We start from the raw sequence: 12,566 nt of genomic DNA on the forward strand, positions 1-12,566 counted from the left end.
GATGTATCCATTTGAAAAAAAAATTGTTAGAAAGGATAAAGAAATAGTGGTACATTTGGAACTCTCAGAATTAAGCATCTGGCTGATTCCCGGTGCTTCGTCCCTGAGCCCTCCTGGCCGCGCAGCTCCTCCAACTTGTGGGCCTCAGGGGCCTGAGTGGCTTCAGGACGCCCAGACTAGGTGGCGCTAGTGGCCAATCGAGCTAGGTTGCAATTCCCGTTGTGGCCAGTGGGTGCCGCCCTTGAACACCTGGTGTTGGGGTGATAAGGCCGCCAGCATAAAAAATGAATTCCTGAGTGTGAAGTTTTATTTTCTGTCTCTCTCTCTTTCTCCCTCTTTTCCTTCCTTCCTTCCATTTTTCTTCCTTTCATTTTCTTTTTTTTTTTTTTGTGTCTTTTTTTTTTTTTCACTTTTTATCAGTACCAGGGATCGAACTCACGACCACCTGCTTGCAAGGCAGGTGCTTATGCCGCTGAGCTAAATCCCCAGCCCCTCTTCCTTTCATTTTCTAACATTGAGTTTGAAAGTGCAATTTCTGTGCAGCGCTGCGCTCCTGAACTCTGCCGTGGTGGGAACGCTCTGTGGCCCAGCCATGGTCCCTGTGTCGGGCACGCTGGCTTGGGAACACTTTTCCTTTCTTTTTCTTTTCCCCTTGGCACCTGGGATCGAACTCATGACCTCATCTCATGCTTGCCTGTGGGCGCTGTGCCCCTGAGCTATATCTTCTACCCTCATTCTGTTTTCTGAGCCAGGGATACACATTATCCTGCTATCCCTGCTGGGGGAGATGTGAGGTGGCACATTCCTTAGGGCCAGCCACCATCTTGTTATTTTCCTCATTGCTGAGACAAAATACCTGACCCTCAAAGCTAAAGGCGGAGAGGTCCATTCTGGCTCACCTTTGCCGAGGGGTCAGTCGGTGGTTGTCCGGCTCCAAACAAGGGTGGCAGGCAGGGGGGCGTGGCAGCCAGAAGATCAGCAGCAGCAGTAAGCAACAAAGAGCCCTCCTTCTGGCCCTGGTATCTTATCCAGGCTCCCACTCTTGGGGTGGTGGTGTAGCACTCGCCCCTTAATCCTAGCATCACAACCTCTACCCAGCCACCTGCGAGAAGCCCTGCCCATGGCCCCAGGCTCCTGGAGATGCCCAGGCAGAGCCACGTTCTGGGCACAGCTCCCTGCTCAGGGGCCCCTGGGGGAGGACACGGCCTGAGGTCAGGGACACCAGGGTGGGGCCCTGGCCAGAGCCAGCGAGGACGTGGCTGTGTCAGCGTCACAAAACAGGACCACGGTCACAGGGCCTCTCAGCAGAAGGTCAGGGCGGGAACAAAGCACTGCTTTCACCTTTCGCCCCGAGTCCCCGAAGGTTCACGTACTCCGTTTGCCTCATGGCTGCGTTTCTCATTGTGCATAAATACTTAGATTTTCTAAATGACCTGGAAGCGAGTTGCAGCTGAGCCCTTTGTCCCCAAAGCGTCGGTGTCTGATCCCCAAACAGCAGAGGACCTGCTACGCCCTGCCCTGTGCTGGGGCTGCAGGCGGAAGCTGGTGGACCACACAGCTGCCTGATCTCCAACCTGGTCAGCTTCGATGTCACCAACTGCCGGTCACATCCTTGATGGCCAGACAGGATCCAGAAGGCACTGACCGCCTTTCCCTCCCTCCAAGAGGTAGCATCGAGCTCGTCTCCCCTGAGGTGTCTGTGGGAACACAGCAGTTGTTTGCGGGACGTCCCTCTGCGAGGTCTCAGCCCCGCACCTCCTTTCTGGCAGAGCCTGAGTCGACATCCCCATCCCGAGGAGACCCAGGAATGTTTGCACAGACTCCTCATGGGCTGGGGAGAATCAAGGTCCTGACTGGGGTACAGCGATGTCCATGGCAATTCTGGGGCAACCTCTGTGAGCTGGAGAAGGGGACCAGGACCAGGACCAGGACTAGGCTCACCCTGGAGCACCCCAACACCTGTTGAGGTCTTCGTGAAACTGAGGCTGCTTTCACAAGCCCAGGGCCGGGCTGATAGCTTACTGATTTTATTTAATTAAATTAATTAACATATTTGTGGTACTGGGAGTTGAATCCAGGGTCTTTATTTTTATTTTGAGACAAAGTCTTCCTAAATTGCCTGGGCTGACCTTGCATTTGAGGTCCTCCTGCCTCAGCTTTCTCAGCTGCAGGGCGTAGGTTATTGATTTTTTAAACTATAAAAGGAAGGTGCCTAAGGTGTTGGGTTACAGGAGCACGAGCTATGGACTGGCCCTCCACACTCTGGCTCCACTGTAGTGGCCTGGGGCTGGGCAGGGGCTGAATCTGGGGCTGAGCCCACCCAGGACAGAGAGCACAGGATGAGGTGTGCGCCCTTTTGGGTTCATTGGCTGCTCAGCACAGCCTCTGGTCTGGAGAGGGAGCTGAGTGGGCCTCAGGGGGTGGCATCGGGGCCATTCAGTGCCCGGGGGACAAAGCCAGGGCTAGAACCCGGGGCAGGGGAGGCTGGGCAGCAGCACGTGTGAAAAGGAGCTCAAGGCTTCAGTGTGGTACAGGAGTTTGTAAGAAGAACATAATTTGGAGAACTTTGTCTCATTTTAAACACCCTTCTGTGGTTTGGTTTTGTTTTGAGACAGGGTCTCACTATGCAGTTCAAGTTGTCCTTTAACTCACTGTGTAGTCCAGGGTTGCCTTGAACTTGAGGTAATCCTCCTGATTCAGCTTCTTGAGCACTGGGTTGACAGCTGGAATCACCATGCCTGGATGCAGGTTTTTTTTTCTTCAGTACCAGGGATTGAACGAGGGCCTCTGCAATGAGCTATACTGCAGTCCTTTTCAGTTCTAATTTCCATTTTCTTTTTCTTTTTTTTTTTTTTCGGTACCGGGGATCGAACTCATGACCTAGCACTTGCCAGGCAGGCGCTTATGCCACATAACTAAATCTCTCAGTTCTAATTTGAGACAATGTCTTGCTGCATTGTTAAGTAGCTCAAGCTGAACTTGAACTTGCCATCCTCCTGCGTCAGCCTCCCAGAGTGCTGGAATTAGGGGTTTCTCCCACCTCCAGTGAGAGAGGCAGTCAGTAGGGGATCCAGTAGGGGATCCAGAACAGTAGGGGATCCAGAACAGTAGGGGATCCAGAAAGCAGTGTTCTGGACTGGTTACTGCCCCTGGGACTTCACCACCAGAGTGTCAGCATTGCAGCACCATGACAGTGCATCCTGCAGAACCAATGCAGGACCAAGATGATGATGGTCATCTGTATCCACCAGGGCTCTGCGGGTCAGGATCCAGTCTGGCTCAGCAAGGCAGTCTGGCTCCAGAGCTTCCCAGCTAGATGTCCTTGGCCCCTCAACTGGCCAAGGTGGGGACCCAGGTCTGCAGGTCACCTGGGAGGAGGTCCCAGGCCTCTGCCTGCAACGGCAAACAGGAACACTGAACACCAAAATGGCACCCAGGATATGGAGGCAGATTTATTTATGTAATAGCACTGATTGGGATCGTTCCCAGAGTACCAGGCCCAGATCTCTGGTGGTCCAGGGCTTACATGGGATAAGTGAGCAGGAAGTACAGAGGCGGAATGACTTGTCCAGTGGGGATTGGTTTATAAAACGTGCAACACAGTGACAGCCGTTTCTAGGAGACAGAAGCAACCAGAACTGAAACAGGAACTATCACCTGGGCAAATGAAGTGTATTGCAGGGCGGGGCCCCTGCTACATGGCCACCACCCTTTCTATGGTGCTGTTGGATGTTTACCCAGTGTGGCCACCAACTCAGCCCAGAGTACAGGAGCCCAGAGAGGGACATGCAAGCCACAGGTCCTCGGGGACCTGGTCACACCCTGCCATTTCTGCCTCGAGGGACTGGGTCCCCTGATCATGCAGGGAAGGAGCCATGCAGGGGGCAAGTGAGGTCAGCAATGGGGCCCAAGTGGCCATGAGGTGATGGAGATGGTGGGGGGTGGCAGTGTGAGAGGTCCTCGCTTACACAGGGTAGCTGGATGTGGCTGCAGTTCTGGGCTTCGAGATCCCCTCCCACCCTATTGCAGCCCCAGGACTGTGACCTTGTGGAGCAGACCTGAACCTGTGATGCTTCATGGAGAAGGAACTGGGCCCTTGGCCTGGACTATGTCTCCACTGAGACCACCCAAGTGGTGCCAGTGTCTGACTGCCACCTGGAAACCACAGGCACCAGATGTGATAGCATGAAAGGATCTGCTGGGCCTCCTGGAGGTGGCCAGGGACAAAGCTGTGATGTTCATTGAGGCCTCGCCCCTGGCCGAGGGGAAGGGGCCAGGCCAGGTGTGGAGGAGATGACTTCCAGGCCTGCTCAACACACAGACTGTCTGTCCCCATCTCTGTCCTGTGGTTCCCGGGTCCCTCAGGGCTGGTGCAGGTGGTCTGCCAGTGGGAAACTCTTGGGTGGGCCCCTCAGGGTGGGGGATGGGCTGCAAGGCTGAACCCGGGGGTTCAGCCTCCTTGGAGCCTCTGTGAAATTATCATCTTGAGGGTGCAGCTTGGTCAGAACATCTTGTATTTTGTTTTGTTTTTGTTTTTGGAGACAGTCTTGCTGTGTGACCTTAAACCCACTATATATCTGAGGTCAGCCTTGAGCCTGTGACTATCCTCCTGCCCCAGCCTCTGGGGAGCAGAGGGCCCAGGGGTGGTAAAGGTCCCTCACTTGCTGTTCCCACTCTCCTGTAGGGCGTATGACCAGTTGCATCTGGGGGAAGTGCAGGCCTTTGATCCCACCCCACTCTGGTCAGGGACAGGTGGCAGGAGGTGAGCTGGCCCTGCAGTGTCAGCTGAAGCTCCGCCCTCCTTTGTCCTTGCCTCCTGCTGTCTCCTCTGTGCAGATCAGGAGGAGGAGGATTAGGGCACTGGAGATGGAATCCAGTGCCTTCACACTAGCTACAACCCCGTCCTTTTCAAATCCTTTTTTTTTTTTGGTTCCAGGGATCAAACTCAGGACCTTGCACTTGCCAGGAAGGCACTTTGCAGCTGAGCCCAACTCCTGGCTGTGTTTGTATTTTTATTTTGAGATGGGGTCCCAAGAAGTTGTCCAGACGGTGCTCAAACTTGGAATCCTCCTGTGTCAGCCTCCCAGAGTCTTGGGACAGATACGTGCTGCCACACCTACCTGCCCCAGCCTGACTGGAGACAGGGACGCTGCTCTAACAGAGCCAGGCTGGGTATAGGACCCTCGTGCAAGGGGTTTCTTTGTGGCCATGAGAGAGGAGGTGCAGAGAGGGAGGGGTGGGGACTGTTTGTGTTTCCCAGCACTGGGATGCAGCTTTTCCAAGGTGGGGCTTGTCGTGCACACCCAGGCAGTGGGACTCACTCCCTGGGCAGCCCGGTGGCCCCAGGTGGCCCAGGGTGTGGCAAGGTTTATTGGGGGGACCCTGAGGGGACAGAGGCTGGGCTCCAGCAGTGACTTCTGAGCCTGGGCACTGCACACGCCACAGGGAGCCCTGGGCTCAACCAGCGTCAGCCCACCAGCATCAGCCCGGAGCACACAGCTTCTTTGTCCGGCTGGCAGGGACATAGGGCTCTTTGTGGCACCTAGGAGCTGGGTGCTTGGTGGGCAGAAGGCATCTGGCGGGCTGGGAGGCCCCTGGGGTAGGTGTCAGGGTGGCCTAGCTAACAGCAGCCTCTGGTCCAGGGCTCAAAGGTGTTGGTCAGTTGGAGGAGGCGCAGCCTTGAGGGGGCTGTGCTCCCTGCCCACTGCCTCTGCTCCTGGCTGTTGGGGTCCCCCAGGCAGGGCCAGCACAGGCTCAGGACCAGGGCTGTCTCATGGGGCCACCTCAAAGGCCCAGGCCTGGCTCAGGCTCAAGGTGTCATCCTAAAATTCCTCTCTTCCTTCTTTCCTGTTTTTTTTGTCTTTTTCCTTTTTATCGGTACCAGGGATCAATCTCACGACTGCCTGCTTGCAACGCAGGCGCTTATGCCGCTGAGCTAAATCCCCAGCCCCTCCTTTCTGTTGTTTTAAGACAGGATCTCTCGGGGCTGGGGATTTAGCTCAGCGGCATAAGTGCCTGCCTTCCAAGCAGGCAGTTGCGAGTTCGATCCCCGGTACCGATAAAAAAAGAAAAAGACAAAAAAAAATAAAAAAAAAAAAAAAAAAAAAAAAAAAAAAGACAGGATCTCTCTGTGGAGCTCAGGCTGGCCTGAAACTCACCAAGAACTTCCTGCCTCAGCCACCCAAGGGCTAGGATCTCAGGTGTGTGTCACCATGCCCAGCTGCACTAAGTTTCATCCTCACAATAATCCTGTGAGGGAGCCCTGCTCCCACCAACTGTTTTCCAAATGGAGAAACTGAGGACCAGAGGGATAAAGTAGCCCAAAGCCACACCACTGGCAAGCCACAGAGCAGGGATTTGAACCCAGACCCTTCTGACTGCTCTCTAAGGGGTAAGGAGAGAGGCAGGGAGTGGGGTGCAGAGGGAGGGGAGGGGAGGGGCTGTGTGAGTGTGTCAGTGCACACGCCTGTGGTGTGCAGGAGTAATGGCTGTGGGATAGCAGCTGGGAGCCAGGCGGTGGCTAGGGGTGGGCTATGGCCCCAAGGTCATGCTACATCCTGGCCTCGGTCTTGAGGCCAGTGTGAAGCAGACATCAGAGTGGGCAGTGGGGCCTGGGCTGCCTTTGCCAGTGGCGTCCTTGGCCAGCCTGCAGCTGGACATAGCTCCTGAGCCTCAGTGCCTTCGTCATAGGGCTTCAAACACTGGTGTGGCCAGGCACAGTGGTGTTTGCTTGTGGTCTCAGCCTTTGGGAGGCTGAGGCAGGAAGATCTGTTTGATCTCAAAACCAGCCTGAGCCATACAGCCAAGACCTTGTCTCAAAAACACAAAGTAAATAAATAATAAACACCTAAACGCCAGCAATGTTGCTGGATGATCCCACGGGACCCACAGAGAAGTTGGCCACATAGTAGGGGTCCCTCTCCCTGCTCCCCTAGCTGTGACAGGGAGATGGGGTGATTGATGCAGGTGTGTGAGGCCACCCTGTGGTGGCCAGTGACCTTGTCTTGCAGCCCAGGCAGAAGCGGGGGAACTTGGGCCCTGCATGCAGCCACTGCGTGACTTCAGCATTGGACCTCGGGGCCTGGGCAGCTTTGCCTCCTGGAGCTCCCACCTTGGTGCTCCGAGGTGGGCGATGAGGGCTCTCAAGGATACAGAGACCTTGCCCCGCTTCTCAGGCGCTCAGCAGAGGCCACTGGAGGGCGCTCTAGGGAGAAGGTGCTGCTGCTGCCCACCTGGCTGCAGAGCAGGCTGCCAGGATGGGGCCACTCAGCTGGCCCTGTCTCCCTGAGGATGTCCTGGGTGCTCTGAGCCTGCTGCCTCCATCACAAACCCGATTTTCTGGGGCCCTGCCAGCAGGCAGTGCCAGGATTCTGTTCCCACTTGCCCTCTCCTCCTCCCCTCCTTACTTCACAGCTCTCTGGGCCTTCTGGTGGCCCTGCGATCCCAGCATGCTGGGAGGCTGAGGCAGGAGGATTGCAAGTTTGAGTTTCACCCAGGAAACTTAGTGATGTAGAGAGACCTGTGGAGTTCTTTGACCTGAGAGAATGTGCTCCTTCATAATATGATAAGGAGAAATTTTAGTTTTTATAAACTTTATAATTTTGCATATTTTCCAAAAACTTGTTTTTTGGGGGCCTCACTGTGTAGTTCAGGTTGACTTTGAACTCGCTTATGCTGCCCAGGCTGGCCTTAAACTTATGGTGATCCTATTGCCTCAGCTTCCAGAGTGCTGGGTGTGCACCACCACATCTGGCTGGACCGAGGTGAGTTTGAGACCGGTCTAAGCTGCACAGTGAGACTCTGTCTCAAGAAACCAAGGTTGCATTTCCTGTTAGGCCACACACAAATCCTTCGGGTGCTGGGAAGCAGGGACTAGTTGTATTTGTGCTGCACTGGATTTAGCTGCTGGCGGCATCCTTCTGGGAGTCTGAGTCCCAGCTCCCATCGTGACTTTGCCCCTCAGCTCCCTGCAGCTGCTGTGACACCCCTGGGACAGCTTTAGTGCCACTGGTGGGCTCCCTGGTGGCCCTGCTCTGCATGTCCCCACGAGTTCTCTCTGGGTGACACCCCCCAGTCGTATTTGAGGTCCCTACTGCCCCCCTTCGCTGCTCCTCCTGGTGATTCCAGATCACCTTGAACACAGAGGGCTGCCCTGCCTCACTGTGTGCCCGGGGTCCTCTGGGACAGCACCAGATCATGGTCACCTTATGATTTCCACAGGGGCCAAGAAGAAGAGGCTATGGGAGTCAGGCCTGGCAATCCGAGGTCACTTCAGCTCAGGAGACTCCACTGTCCACATGTCACAGAGACCTCAAAATGATCTCTCTCACTGGGTGTGGGGGTGCACTCAAGAGGCTGAGGCAGGAGGGTCACGAGGAGTTGGAGGCCAGCCTGGGCCACACAGGGAGATGCTCTCAGAAAACAAATAAAAACAGAAGTGAGGTCCTCTCTCCTTCCCTTCCTCTCTCTCTCCCTTCTCAGTTATATGCTTGAGCAGTGAAGCCCAAAATTGGCTCATCCGCAGCAATTAAAAGCTTCCTTGCAGACCCTGGGGATTTCTCTCTGATCAATCAGAAAACACTGCAGGTGGGAAACATCGAAAGCCAGGATTGCAGCCAGCAGGTCTGCGCTGCTCACATGCGCTAGAGTATCATTTGAGTGAGATTTTAAGAGCTTTCATTTTCCAACACAGCGCGCACGCCTTCTGTGTGTGTCTGTGTCCACAGTGCAATGCTCTTATACAGAGGACCAGACTTTTCACTTATCTTTCATGACGCTAGGAGGAAGCCGCTGTTATTCTCGCTCCTACTGTTGCAACTCTGGGCTGAGTGATCTGTCTGGGGTCACACAGCCAGAAAGTGGCAGCCAGCAGTTTCTTCACAGGCCGGGGCCAGAGACACTTGTCTGTTCCCTCAGGGAGAAAGCCTCCCACCCTCCACCACCGGCATTTTGATTGCATGTGTTCTAGCAAGTCTATTGCCGAAGCACTTTTTAAAATCATTTCGAGAGAGGCTCTCACTATGTAGTTCAGGCTGGCCTTGAGCTCACTTTGTAGCTCAAACTGGTCTTGAACTTGCAATGATCCTCCTGCCTCAGCCTCCTGAGTGCGGGGATTACAGGTGCGTGCCACCATGCCCGGCTTGCTGAAGCATCTTTTAAATGTACTCACTCACTCACTCATTCATTCAGCGGGGATTTTATGAGCACACCCTGTACCTGGGCACTGTTCCGGAGGTGCAGGAGTACTGGACGGTCCTTGAGTGCTGCAGAGGAGGAAAGTCGGTTGTTGACAACCCAAGAACACACAAAGCACAGGGCAGCCCGCGCTGTAACACAGTTGGCTGCACCTTGCACCATGCAGTGTGAGGATGGGTGGCCATTTTGTGCCGGGTGTAGAGCAAGAGCCCAGGTGACCTTTGAATGGAGACCAAAGGTGAGGCTGGGTCCTCCTCTGCCCCACCTGGCCCTTCCCACTTGTCCCCGTTTGGTGACTTCCTGCCCCCAGAGGACAAAGTTCAAGCTCCTGGCTGTAGTGCCCCAGGGCTTTCTCAGGCCACTCCTTTCCTGCTATTGCAAGGGGAGCCGGATGCCAGGGTGGCACTGAGGTCACCTGCGTCACCCTCTGTGCTAAAGCATGGGTCAAACCTGTTTCCCGTAAGAAGCAACACCCGAGGAAGTCCTAGGAGACTCAATTTTCACTGCCACAGAGAGGGTGCAAAGGGCCGTGGTCCCCAGGAGCTGGGGGTGGGGTAGCCTCTGTCTCGGCCAGGGAGAAGCTGGGGCACAGAAAGGAGCCCCTGGTGATCTCAAAGCAGGCTGCTCCCCACCATGCTTAGGTGGGTCACAGCACCACTTGCCCTTGCTCAGCATGGAGAACCAGCCCGGCCCGGACCCTGATCCTGACCCTTCGACACTGTGATCCTGCACAGGAGGACTCAGGGCCCTGCCTGTGGGCTAGGTTGTTACATGGCGAGAGGATGCCAGCCCTTCGAGTCCCCTGAAAGTCCTCAGGTGCCCCTGCGCGTTCTGCTGTGAATGCACATCTCTGACTTTGCATTTCCTCTGTGAGGAAATCAAATTCATCCTACAAAGACCCACCCCTTCCATACCTCCCCTCTCTACTCCCTGCTCTGTCTATACATCTCTATATTTATTTTTCTTTTGAGACAGGGTTTTACTATGTAGCCTGGGCTGGCCTTGAATTATGTAGTCTAGGCTGGCCTGGAAACTCACAGCAATCATTCTGCCTCAGCTTCACGAGTGCTGGGCTGACAGGTGTGCACCACTACAAGAGCTTTCTGTACATGGTGCACGCGGTTCACTACTTTTCCTGGACCCATCCCTTCTTCAGACCCTCAAAGAGGCTGCAGGTCCAGGCTGAGCAGGGAGTCACACAAGAAGCCACTTGAATTAAAACCACTGGGCCATGGCCAGGAAGGGGACACTCTGTTTTAGTCTTGCTGCTAACTGTAGTTTTGTAAGAGGAATTGGAGCTTCTGTTTTGTAGGTGAGAGGCTGTTCTGACATCTGTAGAAGCCCCAGCTCCAGCCAGGACACAGAGTGGTCCTTGTGGGGATACAGGGGCAGGGAGCCCAGGACACCTCACCGAGAAGACAGGACATGGAGGGCCCAGGAGGCCAGCTGACCCTGGCTGCTCCTTTAATAACGCCAGGTACTCTGGGCCCCTGTCCCCAGGGCTACCCCGGGATCTGGGGTATTTTTAGCCATGGCAAGTGGAACAAGGCCAGGGGAGGCACAGCTTGCTGGCTGTGGGAACTTGCTGGGGAGCTTTCTGAGAAGGTGGCCCTCAAACTGCAGTGGCTCTGGGGTTCAGCTCCCCGCTTCCTGCAGGGTTCTCTTCCCTGAGGCCTGGACAGGGAGGACTGTCCCCATCAGCTGCCCAGGGACTGGGGACCTGTGCCAGGGTGGGTGGGAGACAAGACAGTGAGCTGGCCTTGTGCATGGCGCCAGGACCCCCCTGGGGAAGAAGTGACTGTCCCAGGAAGCTCTGGGAGAACCAGGGGGCCACTGACTCCAGCCAGGAAATACCCATAATCCCCAAAGATCAAGGGAAGGCAGGAGGGGAGAGTAGTACCAACCATTTCCTGATGGCCCCTGGGGACACTGAAGTCAACCCTGAGAGTCCATCTGCAAAACACCTGCAGGGGCCACCAATCCAGGGACACTCCACCTGCCTCCCCCAGCAGTGGTCTTCGGGCCCCCTGCCCTGGATGTGGCTGCAGGAGTGGGCAGTGGGCCAGGCGGGCACTGGGGCAGAGCCAGCCAACTCTGGACAATTTGTTGAAGTGGCTACAGCAGTGAAGCGGTCACAGCACAGCCACCCAAGGGGCAGAAAGGTCAAGTTGCCTGAGCCTTCCTGCCATTGCTGCAGTGCCACACTGAACAGGCTGAGCCTGGAAGCTGAGCAGGACCAGTCCCGGGGACGGGAGGCTGCTGGGAAAAGAGGCTGCTGCAGGTTTCCAGGAACAGGAGTGACAGCTGGCTCATTTGAGGGCTGGGCTGTCCGATGGAGCAGTCCCTCTGGCTGTGGCAGTCCACAGTCTCCTTCAAGGCCCAGGTAAAAGACCACCTTCTCCTCTATGCCTCCCCAGCCTCCACCGCCTGGGAATGCTGTGTTTTCTTCTCCCTTTAAGTCTCCAGAGTAACTTCTTGTGCTGAAATTGTCACACTGACTGCTTTGCAATCTTGCATCTCCTCCTAGATTGGAAGAGGTGGGGTGTGTTTGGTCAGCCACTGTCAGCCAGCTCTCCGGAGGTGGAAGCACTGCTCTGAGGGGCTCCCTGTTCCTGCAGTGTAAGGATCTCTTCGTGCCTTTCAAGCATGAGAGTTTACATTGTGCTCACGGAATCCTTGAGCATCTGCGGCTGTGCTCCTGGGGGACCTGTCGGATTGAGCTCTGACCACTGAGTCTGCCTGCGGTTCACACTCAGACTGCAGACCCACCGAGGTGGGGAGAGAAATGGCTGTGTCTGAAAAAAAAAAAAAAAAGTGATTTTCCACTTTTAACTCAAGAGTAAAACCAACAGCCTGTGAAGATGTGAAAACCAAACCCACTCCACCTGGCCCTCTGGGTTTGAACCATTGAAACTCTGAAACTTGAGGGCAGCCACAGTAGGAGAGGTAACAGGCTGAGAAACAGGCTCTAGCTGCACACTGGCAGGCATGGCTTCCACCTTGGGCAAACTGCCGGCTCCTCAGGGACTATGCATGACGTGGCAGGACTGGAGCTCTACAGATTCTTCGTGATGTGACATTTTCATTAGGAAAGGCAGACAGACATCTGCCCTGGGCTTTCCTCTTGCGGTGTGCTAACTCAGCTTGTGATGACAAGACACTGGTGCCACTTGGATGATACTCAGGGTTGTTCAGACACCAGGAGCAGGCACAATCCACACTGGTTGTTCCATCTTAGGAAATAGCTCATCAACAAGCTGTGTGACCCAGGGTAGGTCACTCTACCTCTCTGAACTGCCATTTCTTCCCCTGCAATACAATGCCATGTGAAATTCTTATAATCCTGAATCCTGGGAATTATTAAATGAAAG

At 55.0% G+C, this 12,566-nt stretch overlaps 1 protein-coding gene and 1 long non-coding RNA gene across 2 annotated transcripts; one reads left to right on the forward strand and one right to left on the reverse strand.

Annotated features, from left to right (window-relative positions):
• Positions 1–304: 304 nt before the first annotated feature.
• LOC134476042 (uncharacterized) lies at positions 305–10,812 on the reverse strand. Its single transcript, XR_010047478.1, has 2 exons — positions 9,217–10,812; positions 305–3,393 (listed from the first exon to the last, which is right to left on the reverse strand). It is a non-coding gene; the product is annotated as an uncharacterized LOC134476042 (long non-coding RNA).
• Positions 10,813–10,961: 149 nt separating this feature from the next.
• On the forward strand, positions 10,962–12,027 carry LOC106029134 (uncharacterized). Its single transcript, XM_013160023.2, has 2 exons — positions 10,962–11,578; positions 11,723–12,027. Exons 1-2 carry the CDS (start codon positions 10,962–10,964, stop codon positions 11,919–11,921), a joined length of 816 nt encoding a protein of 271 aa, XP_013015477.1. The 3' UTR covers positions 11,922–12,027.
• Positions 12,028–12,566: the final 539 nt, after the last annotated feature.

This window comes from Cavia porcellus, unplaced genomic scaffold (assembly GCF_034190915.1).
Source record: "Cavia porcellus strain 051 isolate PalLab524CR breed Dunkin Hartley unplaced genomic scaffold, mCavPor4.1 scaffold_5, whole genome shotgun sequence".
In the NCBI taxonomy this organism is placed as follows: Eukaryota; Metazoa; Chordata; class Mammalia; order Rodentia; family Caviidae; genus Cavia; species Cavia porcellus.